Source organism: Diorhabda sublineata, chromosome X (assembly GCF_026230105.1).
Source record: "Diorhabda sublineata isolate icDioSubl1.1 chromosome X, icDioSubl1.1, whole genome shotgun sequence".
NCBI classification, from domain to species: domain Eukaryota; kingdom Metazoa; phylum Arthropoda; class Insecta; order Coleoptera; family Chrysomelidae; genus Diorhabda; species Diorhabda sublineata.
The window spans coordinates 21,681,572-21,701,704 of record NC_079485.1 but is presented as its reverse complement, the minus strand read 5'-3'; the positions used below and the strand labels follow the sequence as shown (position 1 = coordinate 21,701,704).

The window sequence follows — 20,133 nt, the reverse complement described above, 5'->3', positions numbered from 1 at the left end:
TGTTTCAACTATTAGCGATACATTATCGTCGGGAGTTGATGAGAGTTTTTTATGAAATTTGTCCATATAAACTAGTAATTTTTTAGAACATTGAGGTTCTTGTAATTCAGTTTCATTGATATTTATTTGAATTCGGGATAAACAATCGCTATTGGTATTTAAAGCACCCTTTTTGTATACAATATCATAATCATATTCCTCAAGTTTCAAGCGCCATCTAACAAGTTTTGAACTTGGATCTTTAAGTGAGAATAACCACTGGAGTGGTTTATGATCGGTAACTATTGTAAATTTTCTGCCAAAAAGATAGGGGCGGAAGTATTTGGTTGCCCAAACTATGGCAAGAAGTTCTTTCTCGATTACAGAATAGTTGCATTCTGAATCATTTAGGGTTCTGCTGGCGTAAGCCACAGGTAAATCAGAGCCTATTTTGCCTTGACTTAGAACAGCACCTAAAGCATAATTGCTGGCATCTGTGGTAAGGTTAAAGGGTTTTGTAAAATCTGGATATTGAAGTATTGGTTCATTCATCAACAGATTTTTACACATTTCAAAGCATTCGACGTAATCTGAATCGTTTACATTAATAATTGCATCTTTTTTCAGTCTAATAGTTAATGGTTTAGTTAGTTTTGAAAAATCTTCTATAAATTTTCGGTAATATCCTAGGAGTCCAAGGAAACCTTTTAATTGTTTTGAATTTTTTGGTATTGGAAATTTTTGAATTGCTAAAATTTTATCTGGGTTCGGTTTTACACCTTCTGGCGTGACAATATGTCCCAGATATGCTACTTCTTTTCGCAAGAATTCGCATTTATCAATTTGTAATTTAAAATTAGATTCTCTTAATCTATTGAATACTTCTTTTAAATTTGTGATGTGTTCTTGTAAACTGGTACTGAACACAATTATATCATCAAGGTACACCAAACATTTTTCGTTCTGTATACCCATTAGGATATTGTCCATGACCCTTTGAAAGTTTGCAGGAGCTCCTTTCAGACCCATAGGCATGCGCACATATTCATAGTGCCCGTTTTCTACATTAAAGGCTGTTTTCGGAATATCCTCCTCAGCCATTTCGATCTGATGGAAACCAGAAGCGAGATCTAATGTTGTAAAATATTGACAACGTCCAAGCTTGTCTAGTAACGTTGTAATATCTGGCAATGGATATCGATCTCCGATTGTGATCTCATTCAGTTTTCGATAGTCAACAACGAGTCGAAACTTCGGCTTTTGAGAAGCATCTAGCTTCTTTGGGACTATCCAAATATTGCTAGACCATGGAGAATTGGATGGTCTAATAATATTATTACTTAACATTTTTCGTATTTGATTTTGAATTTCCGTTCGGTGAATCTCAGGATACCTGTATGATTTTGAATAAATAGGTATTTCATTAGAAGTTTTAATGTGATGTTTTATTTTACTTGTGAAGGTGAGCTGATTTCCTTCAACATGAAAAATATCACTATACTCTTGAATTAATTTTAATACAGATTGTTTCTCTTCGGAATTCATGTGTTCAGTTCTAACTTTCGAAACATCAAATTTAACATTTTCACAATAAATTTCATTAAAATTTGGGCTGAGGGTTTGTTCGTATTCATCGAATGTCTCAACACTAATAGAAGGGCTTAAATCTACTCGAAAGTTGGATTCTGAAGGATTTAAAATTGTACATAAAGCTATATTATTTTCAACTTTTGTTAAACATTCAGGGATTTCTAATTTCCCAATTCGTGTATATGGTATAATTACATTACCATTTTTTACATTTTCAATATTTAATTTAATTACTTGTTCACAACGTGGAGGCACTACTATACAATTCGTGGATCCAGTTTTAATGTCAAAGTAATTCAATTTAATTTGACTATAAGGAGTCATAAGCAAATAATTATTTAAATCGATAATTGCATTAAGTATTTTTAAATTATCCAATCCTAACAAACAATCAAAATGATCGTGAAATTTGAAAACGCAATATTCTAAATTGAGCGGTTTCCTATAATTAAACATTTTAGGGATTGGAATGAGTGTGCAGAAATTTTGTTGACTGCTACCAAAGGCAGATTTTACATGGAAGGGTTTTTTGACATAAGATTTTTTGAAATATTTCTCAGCAACTGCTGGTGTCACAAAGGATCTTGTGCTACCAGTATCAATTAAAACCTTAAGATTTTGTTCTGGAAAAATTATATAGGGTAACACGCTTTCTGAATTATTTAAGTTTAACAATTCGATAATGTTTGGTTTGGTTCCGAGGCTGGTGTCTCTAAAAAATTATCGGATTCATCATTAGTGCAATCAGAATCGTCTATATTATGGAGTTCTTCCGTGATAAAATTTCTAGGTTGATTCGGATTGTGTTGGAACCTATTTTGATAATTTTGAGGGGGTCTAGATATATTTCTTGTAGACATACTCATTGGAGTTGGATTTGGAAATCTTTGGTTCTGATTGGGTTTAAAGACGTTTTGACCATTATTAGAAAAGTTTGAATTATTCCTATTAGAAGGAGTGTAAGAAGTTGAAGGACGATTTTGTGGGTTTGAGCGGAATTTCGATTAGTATATTGATAATTCGGAATAGGATTTTGCCTAGGAGATGGCTGCCTATATGCCACATTATTTTGGAAATTGGTTTTATTTTTATGTGAATTATTTTGCGTATTCAAGGGTGAAAAAACATTTTTCGGATGATTATTCTGGGTCATATAAACTTGAAAATCATTTGTAAGAACATTCAAATTTTCTGGATTTTTCGTACGCATTAATGTGCCTAAAGGTTCTTTTAAACCGCGTAGCAATACTCTGAGAGCGAAATTTTTAAAGTAATTACCCAAAATTAAATGTTCACTAACATTAGAATGTGTCGTGAGATAAGAAATTTGAAGATTTAATAAATGTTGAATTCTATTATAAAATTCGAAAGGCGTTTCATTACCTTGTTTCATTTCTGAAAGTTCTATACTTAAAGTGTAAATATCTCTATCTAATGCATTGTTTCCATCAAATTCGGGTATCATATCAAGATACTCCTTTTTTAAAATAGATAATTGTGGAGTAGCCATTTTATTAAAATTGTTCGTAGAAAAAAGTTTTGGTGATGCTAAGTTAAATTTTATTTTAGTATTAACAGAGTTTGAGCCTGAATTTGAGTTATTTGAATCAGAATTTGAGTCAGAATCGTCAGATGTGTCAAGTAAATAATTAATATTTCCTCTATATGACATTAAAAACACTTACAGCAATAGAATGAAGATCCTTTCCATTGGCTCGGACTGCACAGGAACAACCAATATCCTCTTGATTCTTCCGGTTTCTAGCACAACACAGATCTTCTAGTTGAGTTACTCAGTTCGCCCAACTAAGAGTTCCAATAATTTAACTTTACTTGTTCGAACAGTCAACAAATCGTAGAAACGAACCGAATGTTATATGCTTTATCTTCCGATTGACTATCCTACTGACTGCGCCACTTAACTTTTAATTTACTGCAACCGTGTTTTTAAAAACTAACTTTATTTTTAACATAAATTCTACCAACAACTTCAATTACAAGACTGATATTTTTTATTACAAACGTGAATTAAATAATCTTTTGGTAAACACAAGATAAGCAATTCTACAATAAAATAAGTTCTTAATCAGCACAATATATTGTCCACCTAAGGGCAATGGCGTAGGTGACATATATATATATATATATATATATATATATATATATATATATACATATATATATATATATACATATATATATATATACATATACATATATATATATATACATATATATATATATATATATATATATATATATATATATATATATATATATATATAAATTAAATAAGTTTTAATTTTTTGTGTTTTAGTAGTTAAATATTTGAATATTTTTAATTATTTTTAGTAATAGTATATTTTTTTTTGAAGAAAACAATAAGAGTTAACAACAAAAAGGTTTTTCCCCTACCTTTAAAATTAAATACATATTCCCGAAACGGAGAAGGCTCGCTCATTATAAAATGGTTTTTACCCTTCAACACAATAGACTTTAGTAAAGCTCCGTACAAATTTTATACCTGTTCCGGCGAACGGTGACTCCACCAGACCTTATTCAAGTTGCCTACGACGTAAGCATACGCAAGTGAATCGCACTCGACATTCCAGAATGACATCCGCTCGAAATGTGTTAAGTAAAATAAAAATTAAATCATAACATCGTTCATAGTGATATCTATTCTTGTTTTTTTATGTAGGCCTATTGTTAGGGTGGCCATAAATGTCCTAGCCTGGACCAAGACATTGCAGTACTTCGGGGGGAGGGGGGTTCCTCTGTAGTCCGAAAACCTATAAGGTAAACCGGTACCACCCTAAATGCAGTCACCTACCTAATACCGTCGTTGATCTTTGATTCTTATTTGTACAAAGTAAAAAGATATATAAATATTTCTCAGTCTTATTCCAAAAAACAAATTTCATACATTAAAATATTTGGCGGAGGCTATTATATGGACAAAATCAGAATTTAAAATCAATGGTGTTAGGTAGGTGATCGTAATTAATTAGGGTGGTTTACCTTAGACTTTTTGGGAATGGGTTGAGTTTGTTGTTGAATCAAAACTAGAGTTATTTATATTCCTCCAATTTATTGTTCCCACTGTAGATAAAACATAGTTTGCATTTAATTATTTAGTAATATTTGTAGCTTTGGCTACACATGGAAAGTCTGTTGAATTAAAAACTTTGTTTGTCTGTTGGACCTCCTAGTCTGTTTGAGGGTCCGGCCTGCTTATCAACTTTATCTTTATCATACCAAAAGTACTTTTGGGAAGAACTTATCTGTCTCAATACATTTTTGCTTTTCAAAAGCATCTCGTATAACTGGTCACAAGTGTATTTAAAATTTACTCGAACCATCAACATTGAACTCATTGTCATAACATCAAGACGTGATTTTTCAGATGTTCATAAAGAAAAAACTCTTTCTACGGGAGCACTGGTTCCTGGCAAACACATTGCAAATTCAACTACTGTTAAAATAGCATCATATGCAATGTCCTCACTATTAAGCTTTGAAAATATTTGCTTCCATCTCTCGTCAACAGGAGTTTTAGCCTTTGTTTTGTCCACTCTGTTCCATTCCTTTATGTTTTCAGACACAATCTCTTTTACACACAGCCACTGATCAAAGAGTTTGGTTTCTTCAGCTTGATCCTCAGATATTTCCTTTATCTGCTGTGCATTTAGATTAGACAGGCTGGTCTAGATATCACTCCATGACGGAACTGTTTGTAGTAAAATCCACTTCAAGTTTTGTACGCCACCGAAGCTCGATTCCCATTTGTCTAAGTAGTCAACACATGTTTTGTAAAACTTTCTCACAGTTGTTTTAAAGTCTTGGACATTCAGTTCTCCTTCCTTCTCTAAGTCTAATATTAGTATTATCACATTAGTTGGAATAAATTCCTCTTCCTCTCTAGATTTCATCACACTTTTGAGTGAGCTTATGCGCCAAGCAACTTCAGTAGCTGAGATATTATCTTTCTCTATCTTCAAAATGGATCTGTCAGTAGTAGAAATGTCAGTTTTAATAAACTTAAATTCTCTCTCCAAATCGTCATTGAAAACACATAACCGTTTTTGCTGTTTTGAGAGAGACATTATTCACATTACTATATGACACTTACAAATCACAAGTTTACACAGACGAAGTTCACAAAACCGAGCACACGTATACGACTGTAGTTGTACACACAGAGTTAATACATCAGACCAGACTGGCGACTGCTGGTGAGTAGCGAGAACTCTTGACTGGCAATGGCGGCTGTCGCCGACTTGCGCAAGCGCGGCGGTACAGTCAGCAAGAAAAGCTATGCTCTTGGCGAAGTACAGTCGCTGCACGCAAATATGCTCGAAGCAGCACAGAAACTATGAATACTTGTACACTTTTTAATACTGTACTGACTGTATTCCAATTGCTGTAAGCTTTTATGAGATACGATGAAACTGTTGATAAGTAAGTTATTACTTAGATTTGTAAAAATATTTATTTTTAGCATAATTTCATTGAAACCGGGACATTGTAGATTATTTTCGGAAACCGACGGGACGGCCAAAAAAGTGGTCTAAAACGGGACTGTCCCGGCCAAACCGGGACGTATGGCCAGCCTGCCTATTGTACTTCATTTCCATCTGTCTTTGGTTTGTGCAGCCGTGCTGACATTAATTTTTTCTCTCGTTTCTTTTCTGCGCCTCTTTTATAATTGCGTTTCATATTATAATAGAATGCTTACGGATTAATAAACAGCAAACAAAATCTATGACAAATACAATGGAGTAAACGGAAACGCTTAGAAGTCAGTGAACTATAAGGAAGAAGTGTTTTAAACTATTGACACTGTCACTCTTAACTTAAGGCGTTGTTAAAGGTTGTGTGGCTGTATAGAAGAGTTGATCACTTAGATAATGGTTTCGGAATTCGTTTTTGATTTTGTCTATTTCTTTCCCTATTTGCTGTGCTTTTATTTTCTGCAGCTCTGATCTTACGCCTCGTTTTTTTGGCTTTTATTTTTCATTGAACTAGTTTTCTGATTTCTTTGGGAAAGTTGTGATCTTTCATTTATTTTGTAATTTGTTTGGTATTGCTCTATGATGCTTGCTGTATATTTATCATTAGTTTTTCAATTCTACCACTTAATTTTTGTTAAATTCAAAACTTTCCCAGTCAGTCTAGTTATTAGGTAAAGTTTGTTTATATTCTCTTATTATAATGTATTCGCTAATTGTGAGTAATATAGGAAAATGATCTGAATTTGGTTCTTCAGCATCCTCAATTTTTATGAAATTCATAGTTACTTCTCTTGAGATAACAAAATCAATCAAATCTATGGCTGGGCCAGTATATGAGTTTTTCAGTTGAATGGAATTTTCTATTTATAGCAGTATGTACTTTTTTATCTTTTGGATTGATTAGTCCAGAATCCCAATTAATATTTTTTGCATTACTATCAGCTCCAATGAAAAATTTATCACAGAGTGTATTAAAGGAATGGATTTAGTTTTTTTTAAATTATGGTTTGTTTTGATACTTATTCTTATATTGCTTCATTTTATACATTTTGCATTTCATAGTGTATCATATTGTCTTTTACTATTTTTGTCGCTCCTTCACTATCTAGTATCTAGAGTGAGATGCATGATATATTTATTCGTGTTGTTATGTGTGTCTCTGATATTAAACATATATAACAAACTTTTTGAGTATTGAGGCTTAATAATAGTTCTTGCTTATACTGCAGGAGGCCATTTGCGTTCCAGTGTAATATTGTAATATTTATAGTTTATATGCCATTTTAGCCTCTATTAGCTCTTATCCTATTTAGTCTTTCTAAGACTATTTTGTTGAATTCTTCTTTTTCATTCATGCATCCTATTAATATTTATAACATATTTGTTATTGAATTAGAGTCGTTCCGTGTAACTTGTTTCTTTGTTTCGCTTCTTTTTTGGAAAGCTACAGCTGTGGTGAATTTTCTGTAGATGGTCGGTTGAGCTTCCCTACACTGTACGCATTTTTGTTATTTATTTTGATGCTTTTTGCAATCTTTGGTTGAGTATTTTCCTATACATTTTACACATCTTGGTTCCCTTTCACAATAGTTTTGAGTATCTCTATACTCCTGGCATCTTTAGCACTAAGCTTCTACTGTCTTGTGTAATATATCAATGATTTCGTATATTTTTTAGCATTTTCTTCTTTACTGAAATAAAGTGCAAGGAGTGCTAATGGAATGCATCCTTCATTTCCTAGATCTTCTATTATATCCATTACTCGGCGAGTTTGATGCAATTTTTTCACTACTATCTTAAGGAGCCTAGATTGCTTATCTTCGAAGGACTACCATTTGAGCTTTGTATCATTCAAAGTACTTGTTGGGTTTCTGGAATTATTACAATAATTTTAATATTACCACCTGCTATCATGATAGCTTGAAAATTTAATCGCTTACTTGTTAAGTTATTGACTAATGTTTCATATGTTTTCACTTATTTGTCTCGTATTGTACCCATCTGAATTTTCATTTTATGTATGATGATATCATTTTGACTTTTGACCGTTTCTCGTTAAAGAATACTTGATTTTATCGAGTATTGTTTCACTTAGTATTGAAAGTTGTACAAGCATATTTATCTCACTCATTTACTTTTTGTTACTCCTTACGCCACTGTGACTTAATGTTTTGTTTACACATTTATTTTCGTTTTTTTATTATCACTAATTACTTTCAAAGATCGAAACATACATAAGGACAAAATCAACTTAGAACTTTGTTCGAATAAGAAAAATTATATATTATTTAGATCTTTTTTATCATTTATAGCTTTTTCGTTCCTATGAATGTGAACCATTTCTAAAAATTCCCTTTTTCGTGTTTTAGATTCCGTTTGAAGAATTTTTGAATCTTTATAATTGAATTTATGTTTTTTTTGATATCTCATGGTTCGTTAATGCAGTTCTATTTTATTTATCGTACTGATGACCTCTTAGTCTATTTTCTAAATACTGAGATGTTTGCTCTATGTAGACAGCGTCACAATTAGTACAAGGCACTTGATATATAATATTACTTCTTTTGTGTTTTGGTGTTTTAGATTTTAATTTAGTGAAATATTTGGATAATGTATTAGTATGACTTATACTAAAATCATATTTATTGAAATAATTCGATAATTGTTGGGAAAGTCCTTGTACATATGGTAAGAAAAATTGTTTTATGTTTTGATGTTTCGTTTCTGTTTTGTGTTTCAATTGATTGCAGTATCTGTTTATCCTTTTCTTGAATGTTATTTATCATTTTTTCCGGATAATTATTTTCTTTCAATGCAGTTTTTGCTTTTTGAATAGCTAAGCATCTAAATTCAGGATCTGATAGTTGGATAGATCTATCACTGATCTTTTTTGTAACATAGGCTGACACGAATTGAAGTTTAAATATCTTGAGGACCAAGTTGGTTTCGTATACCATTCTGTTTTTATGTTATTGTTAATTTTATATAATGAGACATCAAGAAAATTGATTCTATTATTTTGCTCAACCTCGATTGTGATTTGAAGTTTTTCATGATAAGAATTAAATTTTTCATTTATGTTTTCGATCTGATTCTTTGGTACAGCAGTAATGCAGTCTAGATATCGGAAAAAAATGGAATATTTATATCAAGTTTGCTTAGGGCCCTTTCCTCAAGATCTTCCATTACTAATTGTGCTATAACACTTGAAATGGAAGCTCCCATAGCACAACCATCAATTTGTTTGTATATTTCATTTTCATATTTGAAATATGTTGTTGTATTTGTTAGTTCTATAGCTGTAATAAATTCAATTTGAGGTATTTCTGCATATTCTTTAATTTTTTCCCATTTGTGCATTAATGTACTTTTCACAATGGTAATAGGAATATTTGTATATAAAGAAACCTAAAATCAAGAACATTTAGATGCATTAATATATCAAAAGGTCTAAGAAATAAGAAATTTATATATATATATATATATATATATATATATATATATATATATATATATATATATTTCTATCAACGACAATTTGAATATTGAATTCTGAATTCTATGAGTTTAAAATTTTTACAAGCATTAACAATATCAAATATCACCGAAAATCTTAATTAATTATCCCCCAGTCGATGAATACATAAGTATTCGAAATCCCAAAGTTAGTCCACTTTGGTGTTTCCTTGCCACGTTCCCAATAAAAAACCGCTCATAAAAGCTGGCAAAGACTTCTTTACAATTCATATATTTATATATATATATATATATATATATATATATATATATATATATATATATACATATTTCTAACTAATTTCTTAATTGTTAGATATTTGATAAATTTCTTTATACTTAGGAATTGAATTCTTATTATGAATTAGATTTTTGGAGCCAAATATATTATATTATAAGACGCATTTTTGTTGAAAAATCATATTAATATGATGAGATTGTAGTGAAATTTTAGTTAATTTGATTTATTGTTTTATCAAAACATGTAGAGAAAAAACGAAGAAAAATTATAATCTCAATTTTAGCCATTTTAAACACTACAACATTCTATAGTTTATGAGAAAATAACTTTTTCACAGCGACATATAAAGTAAATCTTGTTCACATTAAGTATTAAAACAGCCTTTTTAATTACAATTCATATTATTTCTATTTCAACATTAAAACTTTTCCATAATTGTCTGTATTACCAAAATTAAAAATCGGCTACTGGTAAAAATAAAGTAGTTAATGAAACAGCACTTAATGCTATGTTTAGAACAAAAGAGATAATTATTATGAGTAAGACAGCAATAATGGTATTTAGATCTATTCGACGCAATGCACTCGAAAGATTTGAATCGATTAAAAGGAACATGCGTCGTATAATTTAATAAACTTCACATAAGCGCATGTGCCGGTAGAAAGTTGGATGTTGAGATGTCTGGATCAGTAGATTTAAGCATAGACGTACAAAAAAAATTTGTACATACACTATATTCCATTCCAAGAGACATCTAAATATAACAAATTGATTCATAATACCAAGACTAAAGGAATGTTCATCTTTTAATGTAGAATTATATATAATTTGACGTTATTGTCACGGTAGTAAATAATTATATAGATTTGAAAAAAATAGAGATTTCTTGTTGCTTTGATAAATAGCTTGAAGTTAACATAATACACACTTTTGATACGTAACCATAAAAAATTGAAATATATTTGTCCTAGATCCAACTGTTTATTTTTAATACTCCAATTTCATGTAAAGTTGAAAACTTGCGTTTATCATTATAAAATGAACATTGTGGAATAAGTATTTGTATTCACCATTATTAACTTATACAGTCTCTATAACAATTGTTTAAACATTAATCATTACAATTTCGGAAAAATCCGATTTCATTATTTTAGGGACGTCTCTGATTTTATTAATTTTTCGGCGGGAATCGATGGGCTTTGCTCGAAAGCGTAAACGTAAGCATAGCGGCGTTGCCCAGACGAGACATCGTGCCGCGCCGCGTCTAAAAATCCTGAAACACGCTGTTTGATCGTTATCCCCGCTCACTTCCCTTCTCTCTCATTCTATCACATTCGGTAGCTGGCTTGACTCTATCCTCGATCCCTCGACGCCGTTGCAGCAGTGCTCTAGGTTCAGATTACATATTGAAACAAAGAATGATGATTTAATATCGCGCGCACGTATTTTCCAATATTTACATCTTCCTAATTGACTTAGTGTACTTCAATAGTCATGTATGGATAAACGTACATGTAAATGCAGACTGGCTCTCCGGTTCTGCTTTAATTACTACAAAACAAATAACACGGTGGTGAGTGTTAGTTGAAATTTCATTAAAATTTCCATTCACAGCAGCCTTAACGTGGAAGTGAGATAGTTAATAGTGTTATAAGATTCGATAGAATCATTTAGTCAATATTTAAAGAAAATAAATATTGTGTGAACATTCCTCCTCATAGCATGGCCTCGGTCGCCGCTTGGCTGCCTTTCGCGCGGGCGGCGGCCATAGGTTGGGTGCCCATAGCTACACATCCTTTACCTCCACCCCCTGTACCAAAAGACAGAAGAAAGGCCGATGATGAAAAGTTACTAATTAATGTGTCCGGGCGACGTTTCGAAACTTGGAGAAATACATTGGAAAAATATCCAGACACTCTCTTAGGATCGAACGAAAGAGAGTTTTTCTACGATGAAGATGTTAAAGAATACTTCTTTGATAGAGATCCCGATATTTTCAGACATATTTTGAATTACTATAGAACAGGTAAATTACATTACCCTAAACACGAATGTTTAACAAGTTACGATGAAGAATTAGCATTTTTCGGTATACTTCCCGATGTCATAGGAGACTGTTGTTATGAAGACTACAGAGATAGAAAACGAGAAAATGCCGAAAGACTTATGGATGATAAACTCTCAGAAAATGGCGATCAACATCTTCAGCAATTAACGAACATAAGACAAAAAATGTGGAGGGCATTCGAAAATCCTCATACATCAACAGCTGCCCTAGTATTTTACTATGTAACAGGGTTTTTCATAGCAGTTTCAGTAATGGCAAACGTTGTCGAAACAGTACCATGCGGTAGTAGACCTGGAGGTGCTGGTTCTTTGCCTTGTGGAGAACGTTATAAGATAGTGTTTTTCTGCTTAGACACAGCCTGTGTAATGATATTTACGGCAGAGTATCTTCTCAGGATGTTCGCGGCACCAAATCGTTATAAATTTGTAAGGTCTGTCATGAGTATTATAGATGTAGTTGCTATTTTACCATATTATATAGGACTGGGTATTACAGACAATGATGATGTTTCTGGTGCATTTGTTACTTTACGAGTATTTAGAGTTTTCAGAATTTTCAAATTTTCAAGACATTCACAAGGTCTTCGAATTTTGGGCTACACACTTAAATCTTGCGCTTCCGAATTAGGATTTCTTGTATTTTCATTGGCAATGGCGATCATTATATTTGCAACTGTAATGTTCTATGCCGAAAAAAATGTTGGGAAAACCTTTACGTCAATTCCAGCAGCATTTTGGTACACCATAGTCACAATGACCACGTTGGGGTAAGTCAATATTTATTTGTACTTAATTCAAGACCAAATTATCAAATTGTATATTTTCTTTCCAAATACGTTATTTCCGCTTCCAATATACAGTCATTTGTCAATTTTATCAGAACATTTAGATTTCATGTGGATTTAATGGTATTTATATTTGATAATTCAATAGAAATTTCATGAGGATTTTTTATATACATATTTTCTTTTTAAATTATTCAGTATTTTTGTAGGAAGATGTATAAATTGAAAGTAGTGTAGTTGGAGAATTCAAAATTTCTTGAAAAATGATTTTCTTTGAATTATATGAAAATATCACAAATTAATAAATCATTTACCAGATGATGATATGATAAAACAACTTGAATTAGGAAATTGGAATATGTATTGATGATAGACATAAACATTAAAATAGGTGAACTAATTCTTTATTACATTTTACAAAAATTTTGGGGAAAATGTAAAGAAAGAACCGAAACAATTTAAAAGAAATGCAAAAAAACTATACAGATGAATTAAAAGCAAAGTGGATCGAAAAGTTAACTGATTTTGAAATATCAGATAAAGTGAATGATGTTTTATCTTTAGTCCCAATTGTACAAAAAATATTTATAGTGACAAAGTATTACCTGTGATAAATATCTTATGTAATATTGAATACAGCACCAATCATTTAAATAACAAAACTCAAAATAAAATAAGATTGCATACATTTAATATTATCACTATTTTAATAAATTGAAAAACAAAAAACAATAGCAATATTAAACTTCAAATTATATTATATATATATTATTAACTAATACCAAAGAATTATAAAATAAAAACTCCTGACAAACATGTATTCATTTAGTTATATGTAGGTTCTTTATATACAAATATTCATATTACGATTGTAAAAGGTATATGAATGACAAAATGAAGAATACAGACATAGAAATATCAAGTGTTATAGCTTAATGGAAGATATTAGGCAAACTTAATATGAATATTTTTTACGTAGATGATTGCATCGCTACTGTACCGAAAAATAAAATTTAACGCATAAATCTAAAATTCAATTCTCATCACAAAAACTTCAATTCACAATCGAAATCAATCGAACAAAAAATAATATTAATGTTCTTGATGTCACATTATATAAAAGTCATAGGTTATAAATGTTACACTGAACTAAAATATTAAACGCCTAAAAATGAAAATAATATTGTATATCAAGTACCTTGCAATGATTGTGATGTTGTTTACATTGGACAGACATCATAGTATTTAGAAAATAGATGAAAAGGTTATCAAACCATGAGATATTAAAAGAAACCATACAATCAATTTTAAAGATTTGAAAATTCTCGAAACGGTATCAAGAAGAGAATTTTTGGAAATTGTTCACATACATTGGAACGGTAATCAATGATAAAAAAGACCTAAACAATTTAAGTAAAATTTATAGCTCTATTGTATAAATTCTGATACAACTACTTTCTTTTGACTTTCTTGTTAAAACAGATTTTTTTGTTTTGATTTTATTTTTATTTTGATATGCATGATGTAGGTGAATTATTGATTAATATAATTGCGCAAATTGTCAACGTGAATTCATTTCCTGTTATTTTAAACTGATTTTCTTTGAAAGGAGACCTACAATCAAAACAAGTAATCAAATTATATATCAATATCAATGTGGTGTATTATGTATACCAGTTTTCCATTTAACTGACTAACAAGCCATAAGAACTTGAGTACATAAGAATTCATTACCCGTGTAAATTTTGGATATTATGGTTTTGTTCTAATTCTAAATAAGATATATTTGGTTATTTTGAGATTTCTTATTATGTGTTTCTGTATTTTTTCAATATATTTCAAGTGTTTCATTTTATTTATTCTGTGACTATGTATCAAATAAAGAATAAAGTACAGTGCATTTTAAAATGACCGAGATGTAATATAAAATTTGCTGAGCAGCCAACAACACTATTTACAAATTAATAGCGCTGTGTGAATTGACTCTGCTGCAATAAATTATAGAAAGTAAAAAATATTTTGTATTTTATTGTTCAATTTCTTATAATATTTGACCAATTTCTTATAAAATTTGACTCATCTATCAATTTTATGATTTGATTTATATTTAACTTTTATAGTTTAATTTCTATCTAGTGCTACTAAAATAGAACATACTATATAGGAACCTTGTTTTTTGTTTGCTTTTTACGTAATTTTTGGCGTACCTAATTATATTGCGTTTCAATTTATTGAATCATGAATAAATATTGTATAAATAACTAGAATTTTTTGATGAGTTTAACTAAGAATTCTTCATAAATTTTTTCTTACGATATGGTTATTATATCGAACCATAAAAAATTGGCAATATATTATCCCTATGCTTAATATAAAATGAATCAAGATAATTATCAAAGTTTTCCCTGAATTTACAGCTTCACCCACGCGAATGACAATTTTGAAATTACGCATGCGTTCGGTCCTTAAAAGGATTCAGAATTTGACCCGTGAACAAAGCTATTTCTACATTTATTTAAGCATATACAAACTAGGTATTACGATTGCACTGACAGTGCTGACCCTAGTCACTCATTTTTTGGTCGTCTGTTGAGTTTATATTTCATCCACTATAATACTGTGGAATTATAATTAAAAACGTATTCACTAAATAATAAAATGTCAATTTTTATCGTATAAAAAATATGCATTATTTAGGAATATTTACAGATTAACGGTGAATCACTCCGCTTGCTCACTTCATTATTCTGTTTCACTACTTTCTATCCTCCACGATTTCTCTCCAGTTCCTCTTCCAGCATGCTGCAATATCCTGCATTACTTATTATTCCCATCGGCTTTGGCGATACGGTGGGTCGCTTCAACTCTGGTACCTATCCAGGGTTTTTGGATCTCTTCTTTGCATATGTCCAAACTATTTAAGCCCCTGGATTTTTATCACTGTCACTATATCATACTCTTTCACCTCGTTCTTGATCTCGTGATCATGAACCTTTTCACGTATCCTCTTGATCTGTCCCAGTATCTTCATTAAGATCTTTCTCTCCAATATGCTAAGATCTTCTTCATCTTTTCTTGAAAGGCAAATGGTTTCAGCTCCATATATAATGATTGGTCTAAATCCTGTTCTGTATATTCTCAACTCTATGATCGTGCTCAGATCTTTAATCCTCAAAAAATTTACATACCTCCAGTACGCTCTATTTGCCGCTCTGATTCTCTCCGCTACTTTTATGCTTCTATTATTTGTCTCGCCTATTGTCACACCCATATACTTTGAATCTCTCTTTTTCCTCTCATTATTTGTCCTTCTCTTGGTTACCAACATATACTTCATTTTTGGACATTAACCTCTAATCCGATTTCACCGACCTTTCCGTTAACTGCACTATACATTTCTCTAGGCTTTTCTTATCCCTTGCCAGACTTGCCAGATCATCAGCGTATGCTACTATCTGCGTATTGTTTTGGGATGATAAAATGAATTAGTTAAAAATGAGAAATGGACGGAATGTCTGTCGACCACAAAAACAGATGAATACTTAACAAAATAGATCAAACATTTTTCTTTAAACAGGAGATTGACTATTCCAGAGTTCACACTTCACACTTCAGACTTAAAAGCTCATCCCGGTTTGACAAAGGATGATTTAGACGCATGATTCACAATAATACAAGTGAATGTGTTATTAATTTGTTTTGAGAGTCTTAACTAGTGAATAAAAAGCATATTTCCCTGAAACTGAAAGATTATGTTGAGCCAAAAATTTAGATTTCTTAACGGAAAATCTCGCCCTAAAAAGGTCTTTCAGGGTCGAACGTCTGGGTTATGGTCATTATTTTCCTCCATTATAAGTATATAGTACGATCGGAGTTCCAAGATGAACAACTGTAAACTCCCAAATATAGGTGGCTGTGAAACCTTTACGAAACGATTTGCGAAGAAGTAGTCAACGGCTTTCTTTACATCTTGAAAACACGCCGCTGCTGTGCCATAAGTAGCTTTTGAAACGACGCGCGATTTTGGTTGCTAAAAATCTGTTCTATGAACGCATTAGGTGAAAAGGTTTAAAAATCGAGATATCATTTGTCGTGATATACAATAGGTTACACTAAGAGAACAACCTCAAATTGCTACAAGAGAAATAATATTTTCTCATTACAAAGTCATATATTGTTTAGAATAATCACCAAACGTAAAAGAATGGTCAATCTCAATACCACAATGAAAATTAGGTATTCCATAATCATTTCCGTCTAATTTACACTTATACACATTTTATTGTAGTTCACATAAGGAAAACTTTCTTCAGTGTAATCTGTTATGCTTTCCCACCTAAAAATTTTGCATACCAGCATGGCTTTGTCATTCTTGGGTTAGTAGTTAACTCTTCAATTCCAACTGATTTTTCATTATCGCTATGACTATGTTTACAGAAAGTCTTCTCAAACGTACGTTCTCTTCCGTTATTCTGCAATAAAAATGTCTATATACTTTTCATTGTCCCATGTAATTATACGAATGATTAGATGAATGAAAAAAACACCTTCAGCATTTTATTTCCTCCCTAGCGATGTGGATTCCTTGCGTGAGTTATATTATCGCTTCCACAACGTGTATGGTATTGGTTCAGCCAAAGTTGAAGCAGATCTTTCCGCCTTCAGGTCTTTCTATTCAACGGAGAAACTTCTACAGCTTCAAAAAATTAGGGAAAGCCATAGCAAATATTATTCCAGTAGTTCTCCAGGTAAATGTAAAAATTTTTAGTTAAAATGACGCAATCGGAGAAGTAAGCACCCTGTGAAAGATTTAAAGATAGCATGCTGGGCTTGTTTCTTATTATTATTCAATCCCTAAGACACAAAACAGATGAATTTTCTAGAAATTGTTGCCATCACTGAACATTAGTTAAATAATAATGAACCTGTTCTTGTCAAAAACTATACCACAGTAGTCAGATTCAATAGAACCAATTCATCTCATGGAGGTACTATGATCATGTCCACAAATAACGACTTTTTCAAAATAACACAGTTCAATGATATAATATCAGAGAAAGTATTCGAATTTTCTATTGTGTACCACAAGACTTATGACCTCTATATTGTTTGAATCTACAGAACACCTAACGCTGACGTGCATACTTTCTGTCACAAACCACTGACCTTACTGAAGTCCTTACCTCTAAAAAGCAAACTAATTCTATGTGGCGATCTCAATATTGATTATTACAGTGTGTGTGCTGGTCAATAATGTCTTCAGTCAATTTTTGATTCTGTTGGTATGATCATGCATATTACGGCACCAACCAGAATAATTAAGACCAGTTCTAGAAGTATAGACTATGTCGTGTCAGGTTTCTCCGATCATGAAGCAGCTTTAACAAAATTTTCGTTAAAATCCAATATTAAAAATGCTTCTCACGAATTATGCCATATCTTTTCGGAAAAAAGTTTTCAAAACTTTAAGCGCCGTTGTCAGTAACTCAGGCGTATTAAAAATAAGCAAAATAAACCCTGATCCACTGAAGTTATACGTATATCTACAAATAAAATGCTATCTTTATCTCACTTAAGGAAATTCTCGGATAGTGTCTTCTTCAAAACTTACGTGAAACTATACAGAAAACTCAAAAGACAATAGAGGCTGCCAAAGATATTTTAATAATAGGAGACTTGCCAATTTTCGTAATTTTTTAAAGAAACATGGTTAATTGTGAATTATCTAAGAAATACAGCTTCTTCATCGAGCATAATCTTTACTTCACCTGATAACCTCAATAATTACTTTGTGAATGTAGCCAAAAATTTATCAAATTCTATAACTCCTCACGATTCGCTTTCATTAACATACAATTAATGACATCAAGAATAAATATTCATCTGGAACTGATGGACTTACATTAAAAATGTTTTCGAGTCTGCCCGATTCCACATTAAATCACCTTACTACTTTAATTAACGTTTCATTTCAAAATGGCACTTTTCTCAATTGCCTTAAGACGGCTAGAATTATACCTCTGCGTAAAAGAGGAGTTAAAAATCAAGCATCGAATTATCGCTCAATCGCACTCCTTCCCACGTTATCTAATATTGGTCAAAAAGAGGCTTTTACCATTTCTGTTTAAATACAAAAAACTTTTTACCCATAAATTTGGATTTTTTACTAACAAATACACAAATATTCTACCTCCTAAATAATGTCCACTCTAGCCTTAACAGCCATCACTCCAACGTAACAACTTTTTTTGATTTTTCTAAAGTTTTCGATTGTGTTAATCATAATATTTTAATTAACAAATTGCAGTTTAAGGGAAACACATACCTTAACAACAGAACTCAGCTTGTAAGGGTTGATACAATGATGTCTTTTCAAGCCAATAGAATATGGAGTGCCCCAAGGCTCAGTACTAAGCCCTACTTTGTTTCTTCTGTTTATAAACGACATCGCCTATCTAGACATCAGTGGTACATAAAACATGTCTATTTGCAGACGACACTAGTTTCTCTTGGCGCAACCCTGATCTTACGGCATTTCATAGGACCATATTTAGTGACCTAATCACCATCAAATCAAGGTGCGATCCTAATCTTCCCTGTCTCAACCTTTCTAAAATTGAAGTTTTACCATTTAAAAATATATTGCTGCCTTTTTTATTAAATAACACTACCATTGACGTCATTAATTCTGTAAAATTCTTATGGCTTGTTTTGGACAATTTCTTGAAATGGGACTTACATATTGCCGCCTTATTTTAAAAATTAAGTTCCTCCTGTTTTGCGTTGAGATCAGTTTCCAAGGAACTGAACTTATCCACCTCCTCAACAGTCTATTATGCCCCCATTGAGACGCATCTCCGATATGCCCTCTCCTTCTGGGGTACGTGTGGTACGACTCAATTTGAGCGATTCTTCACACTACAGAAGAGAGCTGTTAGATATTTACTAGGACTAAACAGCAGGGTTCACTGTAGAGACTTCTTTAAAAGATCAAAAATTTTGAATCTTTCTTCCAATTTCAGAAAGATCGTTGCACGGCTATCCACTTAGGAACGCGGAACATGTCCAGAATTAGCTAAGGGCTCAACATTTTACAGAAATAACTACAAATTACTTGCCAACTGAAATCAAATTAATATTTTATAAGCGCTTTCTACTCATACTGCCATACTGGTTTTTATATGTACTTACCTATAATTTTGTTATTCATTGTGGTTTTTCTTCTGTATATTGAAATATTGTTTTATTTGTATCTTATACATATTTATTATTTTCATGTTTGTTTTTTAGTTTTTACAAGCTTTTGTCCCCAAATTGTAATTTTTTTTACAATAAAGCATTTCTCTCTTTCTCTCTTTCTCTCTTCTCTCTTTCTCTCTTTCTCTCTTTCTTCTTTCTCTCTTTCTCTCTTCTCTCTCTCTCTTTCTCTCTTTCTCTCTTT

At 31.5% G+C, this 20,133-nt stretch overlaps 1 protein-coding gene across 1 annotated transcript in view; it reads left to right on the top strand.

Moving 5' to 3' along the window:
- Window positions 1–10,060: 10,060 nt before the first annotated feature.
- Window positions 10,061–20,133, top strand: part of LOC130451422 (potassium voltage-gated channel protein Shal) — a 19,102-nt gene continuing 9,029 nt past the window's right edge. The window contains exon 1 of the mRNA XM_056790427.1: window positions 10,061–12,674. Within this exon, the coding sequence (XP_056646405.1) occupies window positions 11,563–12,674 (1,112 nt within the window). The 5' untranslated portion in view covers window positions 10,061–11,562. The remainder of the gene's footprint in view (window positions 12,675–20,133) is intronic.